A 27,769-nucleotide genomic window follows, 5' to 3' on the forward strand; every position below is an offset into this window, starting at 1 on the left:
CATTAATTCGCAAATAGTATTGTGTACTTGTATTATATTAATAATAATTATAATATACATCGCAATAATAATTATAGTATTATAATATACATATACATCGCAAATTCGTGTTTATTGTTTCTTCTTTAACTTTTCCAATTCACGTGCTTTCAAAATTCTTCTCAAAATCTTTCCGCTCACACTCTTTGGAATTTCATTTACAAACTCAACCAATCGAACCTTTCTTACTGGTGACACATGTTCTGCCACATAATTCATGACTTCCTCCTCCGTCATGTTCTCATTTTGTCTCAACACAACAAATGCCTTTGGTAATTCTCCAGTTTCCTCATTTGGAACGCCAATCACGGCAGCGTCAAGAATTTTTGGATGTTTACACAAAACTCCTTCCAATTCACAGGGTGGCACTTGATGTCCATTGTATTTAATCAACTCTTTGAGACGATCAACAATGAAAATAAAATCATCCTGATCAATGTAACCAATATCTCCGGTGTGAAGGAATCCATCTTTGAGTGTATTGTTAGTGGCTTCATCATTATTGAGATAACCTTTGTATTGTCATGTTGTGAATGATGGAACAAGTTTTTGAATAGAGATGGATCATTAAAATGTACGTTAATGATCATAGTATGATGGAATACAAACCTTTCATAATTTGGGGCCCAGCAAAGCAAAGTTCCCCTGCTTTACCATACTCTGTAATTTCTTCACCAGTTTCAGTGTCCACAATTTTGAGAACTGTATGATTGAGTAAGAGTCCAGCAGATCCATCTTTGATACGTTCTGGAGTATCACCACAGACACTATGTCGTATTTGTTGTGTTTGAAATTCAAATGATCATATTTCAAATGGTTGTAATTTTTAGCCAATTTTCATTGTTGATCATTCCCAAATGCACATGAATAAAATCATGATCGTGAATATATTATCAAAAACATGATATATAATCACACACGTAGATTCGCTGTTTCACAACAATCTCTTCAATGTAACACTTACCTCAAAACAGGTGAAGACTCTGTCAATCCATAGCCCTGTTTCACCACAAGTTTCAAACGATCTCTTACTAACTTGGCCACATCTCCCGAAAGTGGTGCAGCTCCAGACAAGATCACCCTAAGTGAACTCAAATCATACTTGTCCACAATTGGATGTTTAGCCAATGCTAAAATAATTGGTGGAGCCAAATGAACTCGAGTGATTTTGTGCTTTTGAAAGGTATGACATATCATTGGAATAATATTTCAAGGAAAAATTAGATAGAGCATAAAGAAGATGAACAAAATATAATGAAACAACAGAATGACATAATAAAAGGAAATAATAAAAGAATATAACGATACGAAATAGTGATAAAGACCACTTACTTCTTGAATGAGTTTAAGGAATGTTTCCAAATCGAATTTTGCCATGGTTACTGCTTTGGCTCCTTCATACAGAGCCTTATTGCACAACACTGTGAGTCCATAGATATGGAAGAAAGGAAGGACAGCAATAATGACATCCTCAGCGGTGAGAGGTTCCAATTCAACACCGATTTGAAGAATGTTGCTCACAAGATTGTAGTGTGTGAGACAAACTCCCTTACCTGCATGAATAGAGATTATTTCACAATCACAGCATGTCCGGAATTCAAGAAATTTTTGTGAATGTTTCAAAAATTCAAGTGAATGTATGAGTTTGTATGTGCCGAAAATCCGAATGTGTGTATATGAATATTCAATCATGATCCAATGAATGAGTAACAAAATGGTCATTTCCAGTCAACCTGCATTTGACCACTTGAACAACACTTACATAATCCAGTAGTTCCAGAAGAATAAGGTAACACCACCAAATCTTCCTTTGGATTAATCTTTCGATCATAGATCATTTCAGTACTCTTTGGAGTTTTCAACAACACTTTGGCATCCAATACTTGACACTTGTCATTTCCCACTTGTTCTTCCTGATCCTTCAATCCCAACACAAAAATCTTCTTCACACCACTTCCTTCCACACTCTTCAAAGCCTTCTCCAACAAGGGTTGAACTGTAACCATCATGATAGCATTCGAATCTTGCAGTTGGCTTTGCATTTCCTCCACCGAATACAATGGATTCAAAGTCGTACAAATTCCTCCAATATAACCTACTCCATGGAAGATACATGGAAACAGAGGCATGTTTGGTAATAAAACAGCGATTACTTGACCCTTCTCGACTGGAGATCATGGATTTCAAGAATCATAGAATTCATTTGTTTGGATCATGACACATACGTAATAAAGATCTTGAACATACCTTGATACAAATCGACCAAGTTGTTTCCGATGGTGATCATGAGAGTAGCCATTTGGGAGAAGGTGAGAGAGGAGAAGGGTGCAGAGGAGGAGCTGCATGTTCCGTCCACCATGGCCACACGATCGCCATGTTCACGACACTTTTGGATGATCATGTGGGAGAGAGAGATTTGATCGTTCAATTCGCAAGGTTTTTGAATTATGCTGTGGAAGACCATTCTGTGTGATGAATTAAAGGATGATGAATGAACAACACTCTCAATTTTGAGAGCAAGATTGAAAGATGATCATCATCATGTCAGAACGGAGAGTTGTTGAATATGATGAAGAAAATCATGAAAATCACGTGAAATTATGGTAGATCATCAGTAGGACAATAATTGATGCGTGATCAACAAACAAAAGAATGCATCTTTCGATATCTCCCATGGAGGAACGAGGAACCTACCTCTGTTTTTGTGAGCTACGTTGCTGAACAATAGACGAGAATTTTTTGTTTTTTTAATGAGAGAAACATGGCCTAATAACTCCTTTCCAAAACAGAAAATGTAGATTACTTTGTCATCAAATCACACAACAAGATGTATTTATTAAATGATCAGGACAGCCACACTTTATGGCTTTTCTTGACTCGAGTAGAGTGAAATAATGGAATCCGTAGAACCAGCAGCAAGACACATTCTGAATGGATGGAATGCAAGACATGAAATTGGGCCAATTCTTTGACCCAAAAATCCATCATGGTAATAAATCATGCTCAAAGTTTCGGCAGAAGTGTTGAAAACCTTAATAAATTGGTTATTGCTACCACATGCAAGTACTGGAGCATAGTTATGAATGGCTAGAGCAGTCATGGAACCTTTGTGGGCATTAAATTGTTTGACACACCTATTGGTTACTCTTGTATCCCAGAACATAATGTCACCATTAGCACAACCGCTAATCACTTGATAACTGTTCACATTTTGAATCTTGGTACTCACTACCCAATTCTTGTGGCATTCTTCATAGTTTGAAATGAGTTGATGACTTAAAATAGGACTCGAACCTGATTCTCTCTTATCAAAGATTAGTATTTTTCCATCGGTACAACCTGTCGCAAAGAGGAAACCATTATTTGGATCTGAAGTAATCGATGTTACAGGAGAATCTAATTGAATGTTCTGAACGCAAAGCTCTTTTTCGACATCCCAAATTTTTACCTTTTCAATATCTCCCGTTACATATAGTGTTCCGTTGTGTTGTTGCCATTCTGTTAAAATACCCAGACCAGTTTCGTTTGCAATGGCTTCATGAGCAGCTCTGAAAGAAGAAATTGGCTCTTCTTTCTTTTCATAATTTTTGTAAATGGCCACATTACCGGCAGCTGAAGCAACTAAGAGCATGGACTGTTCTGATTCCTCGTTAATGATATGGAAATCAGTTATTCTACTCTTGAGAATGTCACCACATTTGAATTGATTCACAATGGCGCCTCGAACCCAGTTCCAAATAGTTAGGCCATCGTTTTCATCGGAAACTACGAGATATGGTTCAAATCCATGGAATTTCATTTGAGAAACAATTTCAGTCTCATTTCCAAAGAATCCGATTTGTTCTTCAAGTTTTCGCTTACCCACAAGTTTCAACATGGTACTTGCTTCCTTCACTAAATGTTCGTTGCGTTTTCTTCTCTTCAATGTTTGGGGTGACACAAAATCATCCTTCGTCGAATTCTCTGGTAAAATTGGATTCGAAAAATATTCACAACTTCTTTCATAGAAGGAAGATTTCATAAAAACTAGTTGATGATTTGAGGCAGAAGTAGCATCCATGCTGTCAGAATCAGTATCATCATCTGAGTAATTACTTTGTTGTTGAGCATATCCTGCTTTTAAGAAATCAGAATCGCTTGCGCTCTTTCTCATCGACAATTTATCCATTAATCGCTTTGGCATTGGTTTCAGAGAAGGACTCTTTGGAACAGATTGAGCATTGAAGGCCTTTTCTTTGATTAAAAAGAGTTCTCTCTCAAATTCTTCATCACTCAACTTGGCAAATGAATACTTCATGAAGGAAAGAATTTTGTGAGCTTCCTCAGCAACTTCGCGCACTGGATCAAAGCAAAGCATAATCACTACTCTACAAACGTCCAATACAAAATATGAAAGAGTACCAAGTTCTCGATCCTTCATGTCTTTCAATATTTTGGCATCCTTTGGTGTTGGTGTTTGAGCATTGATATCTGCTTCCAAGGTTTTTCTGTCCTTCTTCTTTTTCTTTTTCTGTTGGAAAATTAGAGTACTAGGTGTCGAAGGATTTTGTGGATTCGATCCAGAAACAAGAATTGGAGTTGGACCACTGGTGAGATGGTGAGTCTCTTCTCTAATGATCGATTTGAGTAATTCGGGTGCAATATATTCTCCATATTGTTGAATGAGAGTACCGAGTGCATAAACAAGTTCCTTCCGCACTAAAGGTGAACCGTCCAAAATAACCTGATAGAGAGCTGTACCAATTTTAATCTCTCCTTGAATTCGTTCTTCAGTCTTTTCAGGTTTAAGGCCAATAAACTTTTGTAATGTGAAAACACAAGCTGCTCTCACCTCTGGAACATCGTCGTTTAACAAGTGCAAAATCTTGTCATGAGTTCCAACTTTGATAGCTAGTTCTTGAGCTTCGTCAAAGTCTTCCAACAATTTAGCAATTAATAAACATGCCCATTTTCTTAAAAGAGAATCTTGTTCAATCAGCTGGGAAGCACAAACGTCAAATAAATTCTTGTACTTTAAACAAGCTTGTTGACCTGGAATAAATCTATCAGCAATGACCGATAAAACAAAACATGCCATTGCTCGCAGCTCACTGTCATTATTTCTCTCTACAAGAATATTGATAAAGTAGCTATGACCATGATCTTTGACCAAATCGACTTGGCATGGTCTGTCAAGTGCTAAAATTTTGGTCCAAATAAATACTAGTATTCTTCGAAGTTCTAAAGAATTACTTTGTAATAATTTGAGAACATATGGGAAAATACCAACAGAAAGAGCCAAGTTAACAGCCCAACTTCCCATATCCAAAAATCTTCCTAAAAGTGTCAAAGCCCTTAAGCGATGGCTCTGACTCAACAAAACCTGAAGCAAAATTGGAAGTTGAGTTGGTGGTTTCTGAATACGATGACCAAAATCTAACCATACTTGGAAATCTGTTAGTTGAGAGGAAAAGAATGGACTGTACTGATACTCAGCATTTGGATTGTTGAGTAAATTTGGAAGTTGTGAGACACATTGATCTAGGGCCAAATCCCATGCGTCCCACATTGGGTGGTTGTGAGTCTCTGGAAGTTTTGGATAACTCACGGGTGTACAATTTGCAGATCTCATAATTCTGTCGGCCAATAAAAAGTTTCTGAATAAGCTAGCAACTAAAAGATCTTGTCTAAACAATTTGTGGAATAAATCTCTGGGTAACACATTCCATGCAATGGTATCTGTGACAGCGGTGAAAATCCAATTTAGTTCTCCAATTGGAGTCCTTCTGTCGTTAATTCGTCCAGGAATATTATCAATAAGTTCTTCCGTAACACCATCCACAAGTTTGTTTCGTTGCATGAACCAATTAAGAGCAATCTTGATGGGAGTTGTGAGGCATGATGTAAATAAATCTGCTGGGAAATCGGGATTCATTGGCAAATTTTCGTTCACTCCACAGGCAGCCAAAATAATATTTTCTTTTCGCATCAAACTTCCACGTGGAGGTACATCTTTTTGTTCAATGATTTGAATGAAACTATTCAAAATTATGCCTGCATTGGAGCAATCAAATACATAAATTGATGGAGAATCCATCCAACAATACAAATCATACAATGAAAGAGGAATATACTGGGTGAAGGTTTTGTTAAAAACCCAAATTTCACCGTTTGTGGTTGGTTTGGGAACACCATGACCATTGTAGTGAAACAGAATTCTTTCTTTCTTGGCACTTTTTCTCAGCTGTACACAGGTCTTTTTTACATCTTCGACTGTCGGATCAAGACACTGCTTGTAGCGAGCTCTTGGTTGCCATCTTTCGTATTGCATTTTCAAATTAGCTCCAATAGCTTCAAGTGCTTTTTGTGGATGTGCTTGTGGGTCAACCCAACATTCGTATTTTGCACATGGATGTACTTTGACAACATCTGGTGGATCTACACCGATATTGAGACAAACTACGAGTGCAACGTGTACAGTTTTTAACTGTTTGTGAATGCAATGTTAGACAATTGAAAGGAAGTCAATGTGAAAGAATGATGAAGATAGAATTGTGTTTTTGAATATCGGTAAATACGGGTGTGTGCAACACATAATAAAGATATCACCATATTATTATAGGTTAGGTCATCATCATCATCGACTCAATAAACCACCATACTTACCCTCTGTTTCATTCTCCAGTCAATAACCTCTTTTGGAACAGGAACAAAAGGTTGATGTCGTTCTGAAGTAAAGAAGACTGGCCTTTCAGGCATATTGGCTGACTTTCTTCTTCTAGATTTTGTTAATCTGAATGACGCCAACTTGTCGGATGAACCTCCTGATGATCCCTGACCACCATACGGAGGTGAAACTGAAGATGTGGATGATGGAGAAACGTTATTCATAATATTTGTTGGATTGCTATGCTGTTGTTGTCCAACGGATGGAGAAAAGCCAGAGTCATCATAGTAATCACCTCCACCTCCCATCATGGTTGAATTTGAACGTTGACCCATCATACGATTGCTGTTATTGTTGTGGTATTTGGGGCCATCATCAAATCCACCGGTGTCATCATAATCACCACCGTGCTGTTGCTGTGGGTCGTTATCATCTTCGTCGTACTCTTCGTCTGTGGGACGTCTTCGGGGATTCTCGTCGTAATCGTTTGTTATCATGATGACGATGATGATTGAAAAGTTATTGCTGTTGGTATTGCAATGTTGTTGCTGATGATGATGATAGAGGACGAGGAATAATTATAATAATATATATATAACAATTTGAAAGTAGCTACAGTAGTTGATATCTTTGTTGTTTATCAGAGGTTGTTGACTTCTCTGTGTATTTCAAATAAATTCGAATAATATTAATAATTTACTGAAGCTGCGGATCTATACAAGTATTTACGGAATGTGAAACGAATGACGTGCTTGAAGTGTAGGGAGAGAATATTTCAAGAAGTGTTGTTGGTGTTAATGATGATATAATGCCTCAATAATGCATTTTGAACGCACAAACTACGCTTCGAGCAATTCTTTCTCCTTCTCGTGCTTATTTTTTCTCTTGAATTTTTCTCTCCACACGTTTATGGAAGATTGAACATTTTCATGATGAACAACACATTGACGCGTCAACGGTATCATCCAACGCTCTCTCCGCCTTTCAATTGTTGTTCAACACTGATCCTTTTCTTTCATGAATTGTAACCTTCATTTCAAGACAAGCGCCCTGACGATTTCCAGTGCGTGCTGATCGGAGTGTGAAAGATTTTTTCAAGCATTAAAAAAATGAGTTTTTTGGATGATAGTGATGACGAGAGTGTTGTGTCTTCGTCTGCTTACGGAAATCCACTCGCTTCGGCAACGTAAGTGTGTTGTTCATTTCTCTTTCTCTCTCTAGAATGTCCATATACACATTGGGACAATTTTTGAACTTGAAAATTTGAATCGGCTTCGAAAAATGATGTTTGAATCATTGATAAATTTCATTTATTTTTGTGGTGATGAAATAATTGTGGCGTAAACAAATTTAAAACCCAACTGTTGTTGAATCTGTTTTGCGGTGATATCAACAACAAATCAATCAACATATTGACTCAAATTGACATGACATTCAATACATGGATCTCTCGAAATGATTTATTTTCATAATTCACTCTGTGTCTCATCAACAACAACTACAGCGGAAGTCGTTTAGGTTCTCTCTTTGGAGGATCAGGAGACGATCAAGGTGAAGCTGATTTCAAATTCAAACCAAATACTCAGCAGCAACAACCATCTACTTCACTTCAACGAAAACTTTCCAGTTCATCCATCAGCTCAACAAATTCCTCGTCAAATGGTTCTGTTGGAACCAATTCAACAGCTAATTCTCAAAATGTTGTCCAAATGGCAGTACCAAATAAGACTCGAGGTGAGAATGGATCTGTAATGCATGCTATGGTGGTTCAATTGTTTTCATTGTAAGTTTTTTGTGTTGTGTGCGAAATGGTGAACAAATTATTATTCAATATTGAATTCAATTATATTTCATTCAATACGCCATGACAATGCCTATTGTGTCTCAACATCCAATCATAATAACAGCTCTAATGAAGTACGACAATATCAACCTTTGGGCAGTGTAGGTGCTGCAATTCTTAACAATTTTCCAATACCAAGTTTGATCTTTTATAGAAATCCTCAAGATATTATTATTCAATTACCAATTACTTCACAACACACACTTTTCACATTGCAACAAGGTCAATCGACATTTGCATCGTTGCATGATTTGCACAGTAATAGAATATTTTCAATTGGATTCCAAAATGCAAATGATGCTATTCTATTCGCCAAAATAATTTGTATTGCCAAGTTTATGGGTCAACCTAATATGGAGGTATCCACAGTCAATCTTAATGAAATGGCTAACACTCTTGGAAACACTGACTCATCGACTCCAGTATGCAAGGAGGGATATAGAGTTTCTGTGAAATATTCTGGATGGCTTGTTGACAATGATGCAAAGAAAGGCCTCGTCATTGGCAAACTTTTCGACACCAATGAAAACTCAGCTAATTTATTTTCGTTCAAATTTGGAGAATCAGAAGTTATTCGTGGTTGGGAACAAGCATTGAAAGGTGTTCGTGTTGGAGGTCGTAGATTCTGTGTCATTCCTGCTCATTTAGCATACGGAGAACGCGGAGTTGTAAATGTTATTCCTCCCAATAGTATTCTATGTTTCCAAATTGAGGTTGTGAAAATGAAAAAGTTGAAGAGTGCATCATCCACAGTGATGCCACCACAAAATACTGTACCGGTTGTGACATCTCCTGTGAATATGCAACCCACAACTGTGACACCTACCGTTGTCGCAAATCCAATGGTCGTTCAACAACAGCCAACCACTCAACCAGAAAATGACTTGAAGTCTAGAATGGCGAAGCTTGGAGCTCATTCCTATGGAGTTGTGTTAACTCAACAGCAACCTGTACAGCAACCACTTCAACAACAATCTGTGCAGCAACCACTACAACAACAACCCATCACAACCCCAACTGAGCAACAGCAAAATGTGGCCATTCAACAACAACCAATCACAACCCAACAAGCAGAAACTGTTTCCACAAGTGTAGTTGTGAACTCGAGCGTTAATGCTAATAGCACCACTAATGCAACCATTAACACAGTGACGACCAGTAATGTGAATGCTGTCGATAATAACAATACTTTAACACCGTCTCCATCGAACAATGTTTCCACAGTAGCTTCACCTGTGACAGCAGCGACTACAAGCAATGCTGAAATTGAAGCTCTCAAACAACAACTCTTGACTCTTCAATCTCTCATTACATCACAAAATAATACATCCTCTCAGACAGCTATTGAAAAGAATTCTCAAGTTTCTACACCAACTATTAACACTGAAGTTAAGAAGCCTGCCAGCACAAGCAATGCTGCCACAACTACCACCATTACTTCTACCTCTGGTAATACCAATCAATGGATTGATGATGTTTCCGTTCTTTTGACAAGACTCGACAAAATTGAGAAAACGATTGATAACATGTCTTTCACTCAGCTCATTAGAAATGCAGTCAAGTTTGGAAGCGATTTGGACGGAGAAAGTGTTGAGGATGAAGAAAAAGAAGATCAAGATGCTGAAAAGGAAATTTCTACTCATGGCTATCAATTGAGAAAGTTCAAGAAATCTCACATTTTCATGTCAGGCCCTCTTCTTATTGAAAATATTCAACATTTATTAGCCACCAACATGAAGCTCGAAGCAGATCTTCAAAAGGAGAGAGAACAAGTCGATTCATTGATTGAGAAAATTTCCCAACTCCGCAAAAAACAAGAAAAGTATGCTCAACAACAGTTGGAACTCACTCATTTGAGTCTTGAAAGCAATAACTTGTCAGAGAAGGGCATGTATGAAGAAGAACTGCAAAAACTCAATGAAACCATTACAACTCTGCGTAAGCAGCTTGCAGAACAAAAGAGAAAAACATCTCGCGCTCAAGAGCAAGTTCAATCCGAGAAGGAGACGATCGAAAATTTGCAAACTGAAGTAGAAGTTCTCAAAAAGGAGATTGAAGAAATCAATGCAGAGAATAAGAAGAAGAAGATCAAATTAGAGAGTGATCACAAGGAAAGGATTGCTACCTTGGAGGAAGAATTCAATGAAAAGATTCAACGACTCGAAAATGAACACAATTTGGCCATCCAAAAACTCAAGAGAGATCAAAAAATAGAAATTGAAAGAATTCGAGCTGAGCACAATGAATCCATGGAAAAGAGTTTGAAAAACTCAGAATCTGGAGCAGAAATGCTTCGTGAAAGCATTGAAAAATCATGGAAAGAAAAGTTGAGAAATTTGGAAGAACAAAGCTCAGAAGAAATTTCCAATCTCACACAACACGTGAACAAACTTAAGGAAGCTGTCACTACTCAAGCTTCAAAGATTACAGAACTCAACGAAGAGCTAGAAGCTAAAAATCAAGAAATCTCCGATTTGGAAGAACAAAATACTGCCAATCTCAAGAAACTTCGTGAGAAATTCTTGGAAGCCTTGGATAATAAGGCAGAGAATGTGAGAACTCTTTTCACAAGTATATTCAGAACTCTTGTAAACAAAATTTATCACACCTTTATGCAAGGAATTTCTGGAAAGAAACTTTCACCTGCTGCCACATCAAGCTTTTTGGGCACCATTGTGAAAAAGTTCAGCTTGAAGGCCATTCAATTAATATCTGAGGAATTCAGTGGCGTTAAATTGTTGAATTTCGATCCAAATATTTATATCGATTATGATCCAGAAGAAGAAAATGAAGAGGAAATGGATGAAGTCATCCTTCGACGTCGAACACTTTTAACTTTGGACCTGAATGAAGATGAACTCGAAGATTTACAATTCGAAGACGAAGAAGAGACTGAACAAGTAGCTCAACAAACACTACCACCACTCAATAGGGAAGAATTGGAACAAAACATTCGTGAACAATTATCGGAAGAATTTAAAGAAAAAATTCAAGCATTAGAACAAACACTTTTTGCAAAGCAGAAGGAATTGAATGTTCTTTATGAAAAGCAGCAAGAAGAGGGAAGAAAGGTTACTGAAAATTCTACTACTGCTGATGAGGAAATAGAGGAGAATATTCGGAAACGAGTGGAAGAGGAATGGAAAGAGCGTTACGATGTGTTGAGCCGAGAATTGGAATTGTTGAAGAAGAAGAGCAATGATAAGGCTATGATGACTCAGAGTTGTGAGGTGCAGCATGATCAACACGATCATCATGATTCAGAAAAGAAAGAAGAAGAAACCTACCCGGAAGAATTTATGCCAACAAGAGAAGACATTGTAACAACAACAACAACAACTGAAGAGGAAACACAACCACAACAACCAGAAGAAGAAGAGGAGGAGGCGCAACCTCCAAGAGCCTCCTCCACACTCGTGGAACCAGAGGATGAAGATTCTGCGCTAAGTGCTAGCACACCTGTGGTGGATGTTGCTGATGAAGAAGCAAACTCAGAAGAAGCAATGAAATCAAACACTGAACAGCAAGAATCACCTGAAGAACAACAAGTGCAGCATGCCTTACAAGATGGAAATCATGACACTCTTGAAAGTCAAGAAGAACAGCACGAGGAGGCACGTGAGAAGGATTTACATGAAGAGGCTGCTTCTACTCCCGAAGAAAATCATACTGCCTCAAGCAATAGTGTGACACTCACTCTGCCACAAGAGACAGAAGTTAGTATTACTTCAGGTAAGGATGAAAGAGAAGACGACTTGCAATATGTTCAGTCGAATGGTCATCAAGAGGTGTTCGAAGAAGCGCCACAAGTTTTCACAGACACACCTTCGCTCATTCCTTCTGAGGAGCAAGATGGAAAAGCTTCACAGGAAACCAATGCTGAGAGAACAACTGAACAAGTCACTCCTCCAACACAAATTCAATCCAACATTTCCCCTTCTTCGACACTGGTTCAACCATCACCAGAACAGTCTTCAAAGAAGTCACCCATCATGTCTGTATTCGATGAAGAAAGCGATGCTAGCCAAATAGATCCTTGGCTGCAAACAACAGCGACTGCTGTTCAGAAAACAAGCACACCCACCAAGTTCTTGTTTGAATCTGACGACGAAGAAGACGAAAAAGCAAAAAAGCAACGAGAGGCAGAGCTTCAGAAAAAGAAAAAGGCAACCACCTCGAAATTATTTGATGATGTCGACGATGATTTCTTTTAATCACAACACTTGTTGATGTTGGACAGGCATTGCTCAAATTTTGACCTATAAACCAAAATCGAATTTGATACACATTTCATAAATTGAACTGCTTTGTTTAATTATATTTACATGTTAAAGAATACGTTTAGATAGAATCTGGACAATCCAACAGCATGGCTGCTCCAGCCATAATCCACTTCGATGGAGGATCACGTGTCTTCAACTTGCATGTGAAGATATAATCAGGACCTCTTTCTTGAGTTCTGTAGACAGGACAATCATAGAAACTGTTTGGATCTGCCTTCTCATTTTGAACTGCCTTAATGTGAATGATTGGCATCTTTGGATGAAGATCTTTCAATTTGGAATCCACCAAAGTTCCCTTCTTTGAGTCCCAAGCGGCTCCTTCCAATGATAAACCAGTTACATACGCGCCCTCTCTGGCAGCTTGTTCAATTTCATCAACTGCATACTTCTTTGTCACGTCTGCAACCAAAGTCATTTCATCGAGAGCCCAAGTTTTTTGTCTTGCAATGGTTTGCATGATAGCAGTCAAGAATGATTGAGGGTTGAATAAACCAGAAATCCAAACCACCTTAGGAGTTTGCAAATCAGCGGTCCAGTTCAACAATTGTTGATATCTTTGAAGTAAATCGTCGAACCAACCATCCAACTTTCTTGGAGATGGATAAGCAAGAGCAGACCATGTTTCTGGTACCTTGTTCAAATAGATGGCATTTTGTAGAACTTGCATCTTGTCACTGATGGTCAACAAACCATCTAGACCACTTTGTAATTCCTTCAGAGAACGGTCAATTTCAACGAGTAACTTGTTCATGTATTCACATTCTTGATAGAACGAGTTTTGATAAGGTGTTCTCTCTTCATCGAGTCGGTCAGAAATTTCCTCTAAATTGAATGGTTCTGGAAGAGCATCTAAAATTCTTCTAATGCCTGCTTGAACTTTTTTCTTGGAAAGACATGCCAGCACCTCCTCCTGCAGCAGATCTTGGTTGCATTTCAGTAATCATATTAAACATGTTTTCACCTTGAGCTGTTCTGAAACCAATTTCAGCATTTGGATGCAAGCCATAACAAACAGGACTTTCAGGAGGGAGATTCTTCTCGACATATTCTAAATATCCCTTATGACTTAAATTAGTTGGTGGTGACAAGAACTCAGGACACAATTCAATTTGGTCAACTACATCAGGGCGAATGAACTTTTCCAGGTATGTCTTACAGAGTTTTCTGTCCCAATCGTCAGTAATGTGACCACCATACATAATTTCACCAAAGACATAACGTAAATCTTCCCATGGTACTTTTGGTCTATCTTCCAAGTAATTATTCAATACAAGGATGCATGTGGTCAAGTCGCCAAGGTTAAATGGATAATTTCTGTTCCAACCTTGAGGTCCAAACTTCTTTCTTTCAACAATACAAGCATGGAAGAAACAGAGTGAGAACAAAATTCCCTTAAATTCTGTTTGCTTGGAGCTTCCTTCCCATACGTTGTCATCAAATTGCAACAGTGATCGTACCAAGTTAGCTTTCAAGCCACTAGGAGGTTCATTTGTCAATTTGATTGATCTTTGCAAAATACCAATTGGAATTTGATTTGAAGGTTCTGCTGACAGGAAGACTCTAAAGTCAGGATGTCCATTATCTTCTTCCTCGTCTTCATCATCGTGATGTTCCTCAGCGGGTGGTATTTGTGCAATTTGTTCTTCAGAGGGCGGTGATGACTCTGCAACCTCAATAGATACTTCAGCTTCTTCAGTGCTGATCTTGGTTGTGGAGGCTGTCTTCTTAAGAGCTGACTCTTTCTCTCTTCTCTTCTTTTCTCTCATTTCTTGACGACTGTACTGTTCAGCAAATTGTTCAAGCTTCTTTTCCAAAGTACCCAACCATTCTGGAGTCAAGTGAAGATTGTTCAACATGACCCAACCACCAGTTCTGAATGCGTGTTGTAAGGCATTCTCAGCAACAACAGTTTGACCCTCTCCCAATGAAACGTTCTTGAATTTTCCAAGTGCAGTTGTGAATCCATACTTTTCACCAATCTTTTCAACAGACTTGACAGGATCTACACCAGGTGAGAGAATGAAGAACAATGGTGTAGTTGGACCAGAGTCCAAATATGAAACCTCCAAATCCACTGGAATATCTCTCACATATTTTTCACCAATACGTTCTCTAACAAAGTTTGTGACAGCCATTGTCAATCTGTCAGGTCTGAGACATCTAATAATCAATAATCTTTGGAATGGTGTCAAATTCTTCCATTCTAATGGAAGTGGTTTTTCTTCTGGCTTTTCAAATTCGGTCCATTCTTTCCATCTTCTCCATGAACCAGCCATGTCCTCAGGAAGTAGGTTAAATGCTGGCGTTGTTCCTTCAATTTGACTCAATGCTTGAACATATGCCCAGCTCAATTCTGAGCACCATCCTATCACTGTTTCTTTTCTTTCAATACCATCAATTCTTGGTGCTCTCAACAAAAAGTCAATGTGAGTTGGATCGAGTTCATTCTTCTTCTTCATAATCTCAATACAAAGCATTGTTGAGAAAATAAGCTTGTGTCTTTCGAACAAACCTCTTGACACATAGCTGAATAGTGTCTCTGTGATACTATCAACAATGTTCTCCACTCTCTTTTCTACAACTTCCGAAGCTTCTGCCTTTTCTAGAGCCTTATTGAACACCACCATGAAGGCTTCGAGTGAGTATTGGTACATGTGATCAATCTTGGATAATTGATCAATCAAGAAATACAACATAGAACCTCTAATGGATACAGGTCTATAAACTTGTCTGCTTTCATCAATCATTCTGTTGTTCTCTAAAATTTCTTTCAAGCTAACCTTGATTTGTTGTGATTTCTTCTTGGTAGCTTCTAAATTGTCAATGAGTCTGTGATTTTCCAGATAGTCACCCTTTGCATTTGACAATTCATTTCTAAGAGCATCCTCACAATTCTTCAAGTCAATCTTGAACTGTCTGAGTTGTCTCAAGTAAGAAAGACGAAGCTCTTCCAAGTCAGGTCTTTCCTTATTAACAACAGTACCCAGTAACTGATCATCGAGACCTTGTTCAGTGACCATAAAGTTAAGCAAAGTGGTTTGAGCAACAATTTCTGGACGATAATGAGGGTTTGGTAACTTTGTTTGAATATAGAGCTTGAATTTTGGATCAAAATCAACCTCACGGTTACCAAGTTTGATGCTGACAGAACTGCCTTTTCGAGTGTAACTTTGTGACAATAATGGGTCAAGGATTGGATCAATTGACTCTCCAACATTTTCCAACAATACAGGATATCCATTCATGATGGCATGAATGAGTGTTTCTAAATAACCCTTCTTGGTCAATTGGATTACTTGCAAATTGTTCTTACTTTCCATATTCTTAATCCACTTGACACCTTGCAATTGAGGATCGATCAATAATGGCCAACGCTTACAATTGGTGACAATTGCACCATTTTCAATTGAAACTCTATCAGATGGAAGGCCTTCATTGTTCCACTGGGCAACTTGAGCATCTTCAGCCAGAACACCAAACAGAGGATCAATACCCTCAGTTGTTGGAATCTTTCTTTCCTTGAGATCAACAATCCACTTTTCATTCACCAAGTGATCTCTGTACTTTTTAGTGAAAGGTCCGACATAGGAAAGGAAAGCAGCTGCCAATAACACGTCTCCAATCAAAGTCTTCTCGCGCTCATTAAGCTCCTTAATCGAGTCGGCCCATCTAATCTTTTCATCAGACAAACCGTTGACCAATCTGTGAGCAAGACTTAGCTTGTCTTCTGTCTTCTTCTTTTGCTTTTCAATTCTAATCAATTCTTGTTGAGCATTATTGTGTTCCAATTCTGCTTGCTCTTTGGCCTTTCTAAGCGAGTTCAATTTGTCGCTAATCTTTCTAAGGTGAGCTTCGTTCTTTTCCTTTTCTTCCATAGCTTGAGCTAATTGTTGTCTCTTTGGTTCGATCAACTTGTCCAAATCGTAGAAGGCTACCACGTTGATGACCCAGTCACACAAGCCTGCAGCAGCCTTTGACTTGCTTTGAATCAATTCTGGCTTGAACTCTGGATGTTGCAAATACTTGTTATTTTTGAGGGCATCAATGTTCTCTTGTGGGATCTTTGGAATGGTTTCAGCATTGAATGAGATTAATTCTGTCATGAATTGGTTTGGATTGTTCATCATCTTCTTGCTTTCAGCCCAAGCAACATTCTTTGGAACACCTCTTGGAGCTTTCAAAATCATGACAGCTGCAGTAACCACGTCAACGAAAGCTGGTGGATTTGTAAATGATTTCAATTCTTGGAAGTCCTTCACGTTCAACACTTCCAAGCTCTTCTTGGCCTTTTCAATTAGCGGTTCTGCCTTTGCTAACTCTTCTGAACATACTTTGGCAAGAGCATTAACTTCAGCAACGACCTTGTTTTGCTTAACCTCTTCTTCCTCAACAATTTTTTGTTGACTTGCCAAGAAAGTATTCTCCTTAGTGACCTTTGCTAACAGTTCCTCTGTGGCTCTCTTCTTCTCTTCGACCACAATAGCTTCTTGAGCAAGAACTGTTGACAATTCTTTCACCTTCTCTTCGGATTCATTAATCTTGGTCAAACCATTGCTCAATCTGTCAATGGTGCTATTGAGTTCTTCTCTTTTCTTGGCCAACAACTTTTTATAAACTTCAATGAGCTCGAGGAAACTCTTTGGGGTGGTGTAGTTGTATCTTCTGTCCACTTGTTGATAGGTCTTACAAGCAACACTCACTGACTCATGAACAAATGCCATATGTTCAGAGATGTTTGTGATCATGGCTTCATCTCCTAATTGAAGATCTTCAGAATTAAGGAATCTATAAGCCACAGAAATGAGAGCATCTCTTGGCCATTCATGGAACCAATCAATAACAGAACAATTCATAATGGCAGGGAACTTTCTACACCATGTACGTAATTGTTCGCCAACTGGAGAGAAGCACAAAACCAAGTGCAAATTCTTTTTGACTTTTTCAAGGAAGAAGTCCCAACAAACTTTCTTATCGTTGTGATCCTTACCAGCATATTTTACGGCAGGCTGAACTGCTTGAATGGATTTTTCAACATCGTCTGGAGCGAACAGTTCAGGAATGTAACCAGAGGATAAAAAGTCGTTAATGAACACAAGTTGCTTTTGATCAATAATTTGAGAGTCAGTAAGAATGAAGGAAATCTTCATGTCCTTTTCACCCGCCTTCTTATACAACTCCAAAAGGTCCTTCTTGAAATCAAGAATTTTGTAGGAAGGTGTGACAGTGATTTGCGAAATTTCATAATTGTTGATAAATGAAGCTAATTTAGCTAAACTTTGTTTACCACTACCACCAACTCCTACCAATAGAGCATTACCTCTTGGATTTGATAAAATACGACTAATTCTACAAATATGCCAAATAGCTTGTTTGAACAACTCAAGGTTCATGATCGATCGTGAAGAGTTGTACTCGTCTAACTTTCTTTCCAAAGTTTGCTTCAATTTTTGATAATCTGTTGCTTCAATGTAAGGGCCGTTACCTTCTTGATCGGATATAAATGATGCAAATATCAAGTTCTCACCATCTGAAATTTCGCAATCAAGAACATCCTTACTAATCTTGGTAGCCATAGCGTTGAATTTTGCAACATCTTCATGTTCAGTCATTCTATCAGAAAACACTCTGAAGGATTCGTGCATCCACAATCTAATAATTTGAGATGGTTCGGTGTAGTGTTCTTTAGTTGAGCGGCACAGGCCTTGGAAAAGGTTTGAAATTTCTCTAAGGTTAAATTGATAGTGGAATTTAACTGCAGTTGGCAAGAAGTACTTTGAAACTTCCTTATGCAACTTGATAGTAGCTTCTACCAATTTACCAGCAATATTGTGAACTTTCTTGTCGAATGTCTCCAAGTGAGCATTAATAATTTGAGAATAGATGGTTCTCAAGTCTGCATCTGCTGGGAATGTGCAAGCAAACATACCAAAGTGTCTTTGAAGTCTTCCAGTAACAGTGAAAGAACCAGCCTTTGGATTCATTGCTGCAATGTACTGAACATTGCTAACTTCCTTTGTACTCATGTTATTTCTGTCATACCAAAATCCATAATCCATGTGTTGACGCAAAAATTCAATTGCAGATTGTGTTCCGTACTTGTCAGGATTTGGCATATTCAAATCATCAATAAAGTAGATCAACTTCTTTCTACCTGGTGGACCGTACATTTTACCAGCCTTCTTAACAATCGATTGTTCAAGAATGTTTTGGAATGACTCAGCATCGGTGTTACTGTTAAAGTTAATCGTTGTATAGAGAGTATCTTCATCGAGATTTCTAAGCTTTCCTTTCACCACAGTAGTCTTACCAGTTCCAGCTGTACCGACGAGTAATACAGGTTTTTTCTTGTCTGCCAACAGATCAGTCAAATAAGTTAATCTTGCAGTATCAGCAGTATTCACCACAATTTCGCTGAATGGTAATTCAGGATCATGGATATACTCTTGGACTTTGGTAGACCATGGTTCAAGACGGACACTATCTCCCTCAGTGACAACATAGAAATCAAATACTGTGGCTGTATCTGGGAATTTAACTTGTGGGAAGTCTTTCTTGAACATGCCGTTAAAAAGTACTCGTTCATCGTCCTCTAATGCGCCACCGAAGGCCCAAATACAAGCAAATGCAAAGTAGTATTCATAAATTTCATGAGAGCATCCTGGAGGACATGACTCTGGTGTAATGAGGCTTTCCAATAAGTAACACAATGTTTGAATCATGTTGATATCTTGTCTTGGAATGATATGATGATGTTTTTTAAGCCATCCAAGAATGTGTGGAGCATAGGTGTAGAATAATCGATCAAGATTTTGCTTTTCCTTTTCAACATTTCTTGTCTCAATCCAGCTTTCTTTGAATGGTTGCCATCCAATATCTGTCTCGTTCAAGAAGAGAATACCAGCTCTGGAAACTGTAGCAGGAGTGGCATTTCTTAAATGGTCAATTTCGAAAAGCATTCTCATGGTTGGATTGAGTGGAATACGTTCGTTACTGGCCAAAGTCAAGACTTTGTTGTCGTCCATGACTGTGTTCATGGATTCAATCCATTCAGCATCAATATCACCGTCCAATACAATCCACTTTGGATTTGGAGTTTTAGTTTCTGCCATTTCTCTCATAGTGAATGAAAGAAGACCATCTTTCCAATCTTTTGAAACAGGATGAGTGTAACCATACAATTCACCACTTGTGACAGATTTTGGATTGAGCACATGGAACCAAGTTCTCTTTCCTTGAATTTCAAAGGCTTTAGCTAAAGTTTTCCAAACACAACTCTTACCAGAGCCAGCCGGACCCAAAACGAATACAGAGTGTCTGACATCGAGTAATTCCTTGAATTGTACAACCTTGCTAATGAAAATATCATTTTCTCCAGTTTGTAACTTTCTTTCTTCAGTAGCTTGTTTAATGGCTTTAACTAACTCAGGATCACTCTTAGGCTCAATCTCAATTCTTGGGAACAAATCTCTGATGAGTCCTTTGAAAATTTCAATATCATCTTTGGACAATTTGGCAAGATTAGTATCTCTGAGAGCTCTCATAAGAATTCGATCTTCGGACACGGTTGGTTCAGCTCTCTTCAAACCTCCTGCGATAACGAGCACAGATTTAATGGCGCGAAGACCCCAATCGTAGTGATCTTGTTTTGATAACAACTCCTTATTCAATCTGTAGAGAGTGACGAACTTTTTAGCCAAATCTTTGGCATTAATAAAACCTTCTGATGCCAACATGATTTCACAAATATTCATAAAGTCAGGAACAATCATTGCACAAGGTCTAAATAAAGCTTTAAGGTTTTCTGGCAACTCAGTACGTCCCTTATAACCAGGGTTCATGGTAATGAACACACCACATGTTGGAATGAGTGAAATATTTTCTTGCTCGAAAATAAATTCTTTCTTTTGTGCTCTGAGAGCATCTAGAATAGATTTAAATTGTGTGGCAACCACAGACAACACACCAACTCTAATACGGTTGAACTCGTCGAAACAACCCCAAGTACCTGTCATGGCAAGTCCTTTGAAAATATTACCCAACGAAGCTGGATTCATTTGTTCGGTACAGTTAAACACATAGACTTGGATACCCAAAGCTCTTCCAAGATCTTTGGTTGTTTCGGTTTTACCTGTACCTGCAGGACCAGCTGGAGCTCCTCCCATAACCAATCTCAAAGATTGAGTCAAGGTAATGTAACATCTGTCTGTGAGCGGTGTAATAACCAAGCAACCACAATTGCCGATATACTCATAGCCATATTTAAATTCTGCATCAGCAATGTTGATGGTACAACCTTTGGTATCGTCCCAACTGTATCTCAATTGAGATTGCCAAGTAAATACTTGAGCATTTTCTGCCTTTTCTTCCATCAACTTGAGAACAATGTCTCTGTTGTGAACATCAACAGTGATGAGAGTGATAATCTTCTTTCTGTCACCTGATGATAATTCTCCCTGGACAAGTGTGGTTAATTTGGCCAATTGATCCTTAAGTTGATTATAGTAATCCTTGAGTGCATTCTTGTTTCCTTCTTCTTGTCTTTCAAAGGCTGAGTTGACTTCACTTGTGAACCAAACACGAGAAGCTACAACCACAATTTGAGCAGGGAATTGGAAGACCCATTGATCTCTTTGTTGTTCAACATAGGCAGCATGAGCTTCTCCTAAAATGGTGGTCAAAGATTTGACAACAGTTTTCAATACTCCGTTCAACCAATCCTCAACAGGTCCCTTACATTCATACTTTTCAGGGAAGGAAATGACCTCGTCCTCCTTACTAATAAGACCGTTAGCAATATCAGAATTTTCATCAAAAGTCAACGTTGAGGTAGCTTCTATAATCTTTGACATGTGCTTCATGACAAGCTTAGGATAAGATCCCTTACTCAAAATATCAATAACATCTCCTGCCTTGATAAAGTAAAATCTTGGAAATGCCTTACATTTAGTCTCCAAATACTCTGAGAGAGACTTTTGACACATGTCCAACTTTTCTTCTACGTGTTGCAAATATTCCAATACATCCAAGCTCGAGTTGAGTTTTGTTCGAATGGTTGGTTCAGTACATGCTTCAGTAATTTTTGGTACTGTCTTTGCAACATCCATGAATACTCTCCATTCTGCATCGGCCTCAGCAAATCGTACAGCATCTTCGTGTAACTTTTCTTTGATATCTTTGGACATCATAAAGATTGGGTACAAGTTTTGCCACTTCTTTTGAACTCCTACCCATTCTGTAATAATGCTATCAATGGTAGAGAGTGCAATTTGCCATTTCGTGAGAGAGTCAATGAAGAATTCTACATATTTCATGGTTGACATGTTCTGCAATTGTACTTGATTGTCTTGAAGTACTTCAACGATTTCTTCAACACTACCCAAAATTGGACATTTCAATTCCTCATCATAGCCAAACACAAATGATAATTTTTCCCAAGTAGATTCAACCTTCGTTAAACTCTTTTCAATAATCAACTCCTTGCTTGCCTTGTCCACAATGGTTTGAACAGTATCAACATAACTATGAAGACCTAGATCTAATAATTGTTCCAAATTAAAATTGGAATCAGGATCGATGGCTCCTTTCTTATGAGTTTCTTCCAATAATTCATCCCAGTGTCTTCTTCTCATTGCAGGATTTCTCAGGTCTTGCACAAGAGGAAGTGAAGTCAACATATTTGTTACAGCATTGTTCAGACCAATGTAACTGTCCCATGCTCTTGCTTTTGGATTAAAGTTTTGAATAATCTTTTTCAATTTCTTTGACTCTTCGACAAGAGCATCCACGTCAACCTTCTTGAACGATGTTTTCATCCAGTCTTTAAAGAGAGAGAGAATGTGAGCAATAATATCCCACAAAGACTTCAACAACACAACTTCTTCTCGACATGTCTTTAGAGCATTATACTCGCTCACAGTAATTTCAAATAGATCTTGCAATTCTCTCAATTTTGCAGCCTCTTTCTCCATATCTACAAGAAGTAATTGCCACTTGTCAATAGATTTGTAGGCTTCTTGAGATCCTGACTTGTAAAAGAATGCAGTAATTTCTCTAAATTCTTCCTGGAATTTGAGAACTCGTTTACCGAATTGAACACCCTGTTCCTTAACTTTGGTGGATTCTTGATCTTGAAGATCGCTCAACTCAGTTCTTCTCACCAATGATCTCTTATATAGGCCGTCCCATTTGGCTGGTGCTTGTTCAAGTGAAGAAATGAGTGTTGGAGAGAGCTCAATACCGTAGGAGGCAAGGAGTTGAGTAATTTCTTGTAGAGGTTGGAAGATACCATGTTCGCTCTCAGTCTCAACCTTGATATCTCTAATGTATCGAATCACCTCTCTCAACGTTGTAATATCCCCAGGAACAACCTCCTTGTCAATTCCACTCTCAACAGTGGCCATGAAACTGAAAATATCATTGAGCCTTTCAGAGACACTGTTGGCCAAGAAATTTGAAAATAGTTTTTCCCAAGAAGTGCAAATTCGTAACAATTCTTGTTTGATAGGTTTAGCATCAACTCTTAACCATCCTGCATTGTCACAACCTGTGAGTTCTTTGATTTGTTCATATATACCGTGATACTTTTTGATTTGCTCATCAAATTTAGCCACATCAATATTGTGATTTTTGCCCTTGGAATTATCTTGTGGTAATGTTTGCTCCAAGAATTCTTCAAAATACTCTTTCTGATCAATCTCGTATATCTTCTTATGCGCAATATATTGCTCAGCAAACTTGTTACATTCTTTTGTCACATGTTCCACACCATCATGAATTTGCTTAATGGCCTTCTTGATTTCTGCATTTTGCATAACATCTTTCAGATAATCTCCTGACCCAGTATCTAACCGAGCAATAGAGGCGGAAACTGTACAAAAATCATTAATCCATGAGTCTATGACTCCCTTAAACGAAACTTCATCTTTTGGATTGAGGCTGGGGCTAAAGGATGCTTCATAAATATCATGATGTGGTATGTTGGTATGTTTCTTTACAAGTACAAGTGAAATTTCAAGGAAAGGACTTTGTTCAGTTCTTTGCAAAAATTCGACACTCATTTGCTCCAACAAAGCTCTCATGGAGGCCATTACAGATTTACAAATTCCATCCATAACCATATTGTTGGCGTACGTAACGAAATTTTTCCATGATGTACTGTTTTCGTCAACGCCTATACATCCTAGCTCTTGTGGAATCTGTTCTTCAGATGACTTTTGTTTACCTCCTCGTAAAACCTCGAGACAGTCACTCAACTTTGCAGATATTAACTCACCGGTTTTCTTAACCATCTTCTCATATGTAGATTTCATTTCCTTGGATCTAGCATCGAACTCTTTCATTGTTAATGTTCTTGTTTCTTTTCTTTGGAACATTGGATTCTTTTCCCATTTAACAAGAGCCTTTTCAATTTCTCCAATATTTTTCTTAATACATGAAAGAGTGTGACTCGCAAGTTTGACTGCATTCATAGCCTCAGACAAAAATTGATCAATCTCTGAGTCATTCTTCCAGCATAACTCTTCAGTAGCTCTCTCTAAAATGGTATCAATCTTGTTGAGTTGCTGTTGGAAGAGTGGTCTCTCAACATCAATCAGAGATGAGTGAACAACATTGTACATATTTACAATATACTCCAGGCTACCTGTTTGTGTTCTATACTTTTCATTCTTTGCAAAGAGATCGATGGCCTCTTGTGGAATATTCCACTGAGGCTCACCTTCGTGAAGAGTGTTGATCTTTTGGAGATAATTGACTTCTCTCAAAAGCCTAACAAGTGCAGGATCAAAATTTACCGTTACAGTTCCATCTTGTCCTCTTTTCAACAACTTTTCATTCAATTTGGTTTCTGAAGTCTCAGCAACAGATTTGGCCCATTCTGTATACAATTGTTGTTGATATTGCTTAATTTTTCCAACAATGTTAGCATGGAGTTTGACAGTCTCTTTACCTTCAGAGGTGTCAAATACAGTCTTGCTCAATGAAGAGAGCTTTCTCATTGGTCCATCAATTCTTTCCAACAAGGACTCTGCCCATTGTATCGCTCCTGTGACTGGTGGCATGTTATGGAAAATAATTGGAGCGTTTTTCGACTCGGTGAACGTTTGTTGAACTCTCTTTAACTCTTTTCTGAATGTTTGAAGTAAATCACCTTGTTTCTTTACAATTTCTTGTTGAACGCTTTCACGATCCAATAGCCCATCAAAACTTTCAATAACTTTAACTCCTGCATGAATAGTGTTACTTTCTTCAAAACTTTTAGAGATGATTGACCCAATCTTCTTTTCAAATTCCTTGATTTGGTTCTTAAAGTTATAAAAATCTTCTTCGAACTTGTGTTCTTCGACCAATAGAGCATCATATTGTATTTCTTTAAATTTGGCAATTTCTTCACTAAATCTAACATGGATATCTTTCACTTCTCTACTTAGACTATCACCCTTTGTACCGCCAATTTGAATGTTTGCCAATTTTCCAAACAATCTTCCTTGATTGAAAATATTTAGAATATCTCTACATCTCTCCAAGAATAAGTCTAATCTGTGGAAGAGAGATGCTGGGGCAACTTTCCATTGATTGTTAGGACACTCTTGTTCAACCTTGGCCTTGTAGGCAAAAAAATACTTCTTCACCAGACCGCAAATGGACAAAGTATTTTCAAACTTTTCAACAGCATCAGGAAATTCAGTGTTGAAAATTTCTTTACCACCGATATATTCTCTAGAATGATCAATTAGGTCATTGCAGAGCTCTCGAACTAAAACAACAAGACGCTCTGGTTTGTTGTAAGTAGTTGAAGTTTTCCAAATCATAAATATCAAATGAAAAATGCTTCTAAATACGTTTGGTAACTCTAAATATTCTGAATGGTTATCACTCTTAATATTAACACTTTCAAAATATTTTCTTAGGGGTTTCAAAAACCTATGGTTATCGAATGCCTCTTGCTTTTTTACATCAACCTCTTCCATCATCTTCAAAAATGATGGAATATAGGTACTCTGATTATTCTTGAGAATTTCAATGACCCTTGTCACCTTATCACTAGCCAACTGCTTAGAAATTGAATCTAGATCAGCTCTTTTCGAGTTCCAAAACTCAATTTCATCCAATGGTCCTGGGTGATAGTTTGGAGTGAAAAGAATCTCGGGATCTTTGGTCAATACGTCCTTGATTTGATTGGCCCAATTTACAACTGCTGTTTCGAGGCCATGAATCATATCCTTATCTTGTTCTTGATCTATAGTTTCTTGTACGACATCATCGGGTGGAATTGGCAATAATGTTTTTCCTTCAATTTGTCCCGAAGTAACATAGACAGTAGCGAGAAATTTATGAAAATAAGTTACGACATCTCTAGAGATTTTCTCATCGGATTCTTCAGCTGATGATGATTGTTGTTCTACACAATTTTTCAATATTGGAAGGAAAAGTTGATTGGAAACCAAGGAGAGTGTTTCGAGCGCACTCTCTGACACTTCACCGACCAAGAGAGAACTAGCAATGTTTTCCGGTGTGAGCGAAACTTTGGATTTTTTGATAAAGTAAATTGTTTTTTTCGAATACGAGGAAGGCATTTGAATTGAGATACTGAGATTGCTGGCCGAGTTATAGAAGATGAAAATTTGCTTGGCCTCTACATTCTCAAAGAAGGTACTTGTGATTTTTCTGAAGAGGAGGCGAGCATCACCGACAGAATTAGTTGTATCATGGCGAAAAAGTTCAGTACATCAAGGTGATGGGTGAATGAGCATCAAAAACGAGGTGTTTCAGACCATTAACACCATTGTATCAACAATACAACAATCGTACGAATTAATCAGAGTTGCCCTTCCATTTTCATGAACTTACCTATATTCATCAGTTTCCAAAAGTTTTCTTGTTTCCTTCTCTGAAACTCTGAATGTATTCCTCACAGTTTTTTCAATCCATGCTTGTCGTTCATCAGTAATTTTTGAATCTTCCTTTTCTTCCTTAGAAGCAGTCGCAGGAGGCATGGTTTCAAGGTATTTTTTTAGTTTTTTGCTGATCTCAAACTACAAAATGGGCGCCAAATTTTTTCTGCAATAATTAAATTGTGTTGGGAGTTCAACACCAACATATTGCGAAAACTCCTCTTTGGCATTAGAAACTAGTTTATCTCCAACGTTTTGGGAGTGTTAACATAATTTCATCCTCTCCCACTCTTGCAGCCCTAAATACAATTTGACAAGTTACCAAAAATGAAAAGTCACAGCCACATTCATTTTCGAGCCATTTTAATTCAAGACAAGAAGCGGTAAAACATCAATCTTCCAAAATTTCAAAGAAACAAATTGTCACTCTCGTTTGCTGTTGTTTACTTTAACAACCACAGAAGGAGGCAACGAGTTTGTTTTGGAGTTGTGCGTTCACTCTCTCGCAAACAACACTTGTCAAAAGCAAAAACAAGAAGAAGAACCACAACAACCGCATCTCCCAACAACAACATCACGATTGTTACAACTACTATACTTGGTGCAATCCAACGTTTTCGTCGTCCAACCACCAATTCGTTTCCATTGCAGTTTTTATCACATCATCAAGAAGAAAACAACAGCCACAGAACAAACAGACTCAACTACAATACCGATTGAATCATCTCTCTTTGTGTTGGTGTTTGTTTCCTTTCTTTGCTTCTTCAACAAAGGCTCACCACCAACAAGAGTACCAACAACAACAAAAGAGCATCAACAACAACAACACCTCTGTATCTTCCTCTCAAACTCCTGCTCCTTTGGCTTGGTCAACTTGGCGTTGGTTTCTGAGGATCCTTTTGATTATCATCATCAGAGAGAAATAAACTTGTTGCTACAACAACAACATCAGCACTCGAAAAACAACAGAGACTACTTTCATCCTGTCTTGTTGATTTCCATCACGCAGCTGCGTGCAACATTTGTTTGGATTGAATTGATCTGTGTAATATCAGAGATATTTAGA

General features: G+C 38.0%; 4 protein-coding genes across 4 annotated transcripts; 1 reads left to right on the forward strand and 3 right to left on the reverse strand.

Annotated features, from left to right (window-relative positions):
* Window positions 1-111: 111 nt before the first annotated feature.
* FDP41_000286 (uncharacterized protein) lies at window positions 112-2,440 on the reverse strand (the record flags this gene model as incomplete). The annotated part of the gene is made up of 6 exons (XM_044706100.1): window positions 112-551; window positions 649-806; window positions 1,004-1,212; window positions 1,372-1,592; window positions 1,802-2,206; window positions 2,287-2,440. 6 exons carry the CDS (start codon window positions 2,438-2,440, stop codon window positions 112-114), a joined length of 1,587 nt encoding a protein of 528 aa, XP_044569100.1.
* A 459-nt stretch (window positions 2,441-2,899) lies between these two features.
* FDP41_000287 (uncharacterized protein) lies at window positions 2,900-7,182 on the reverse strand (the record flags this gene model as incomplete). The annotated part of the gene is made up of 2 exons (XM_044706111.1): window positions 2,900-6,505; window positions 6,685-7,182. 2 exons carry the CDS (start codon window positions 7,180-7,182, stop codon window positions 2,900-2,902), a joined length of 4,104 nt encoding a protein of 1,367 aa, XP_044569101.1.
* Window positions 7,183-7,794: 612 nt separating this feature from the next.
* FDP41_000288 (uncharacterized protein) lies at window positions 7,795-12,742 on the forward strand (the record flags this gene model as incomplete). Its single annotated transcript, XM_044706122.1, has 3 exons — window positions 7,795-7,871; window positions 8,190-8,468; window positions 8,593-12,742. 3 exons carry the CDS (start codon window positions 7,795-7,797, stop codon window positions 12,740-12,742), a joined length of 4,506 nt encoding a protein of 1,501 aa, XP_044569102.1.
* Window positions 12,743-12,869: 127 nt separating this feature from the next.
* Window positions 12,870-26,805, reverse strand: FDP41_000289 (uncharacterized protein; the record flags this gene model as incomplete). Its single annotated transcript, XM_044706133.1, has 3 exons — window positions 12,870-13,633; window positions 13,689-26,476; window positions 26,660-26,805. The coding sequence occupies 3 exons, from the start codon at window positions 26,803-26,805 to the stop codon at window positions 12,870-12,872; spliced, it is 13,698 nt and encodes a 4,565-aa protein (XP_044569103.1).
* Between the last annotated feature and the right edge of the window lie 964 nt (window positions 26,806-27,769).

Source organism: Naegleria fowleri (assembly GCF_008403515.1).
Source record: "Naegleria fowleri strain ATCC 30894 chromosome Unknown tig2, whole genome shotgun sequence".
Classification (NCBI taxonomy): domain Eukaryota; phylum Heterolobosea; class Eutetramitea; order Acrasida; family Naegleriidae; genus Naegleria; species Naegleria fowleri.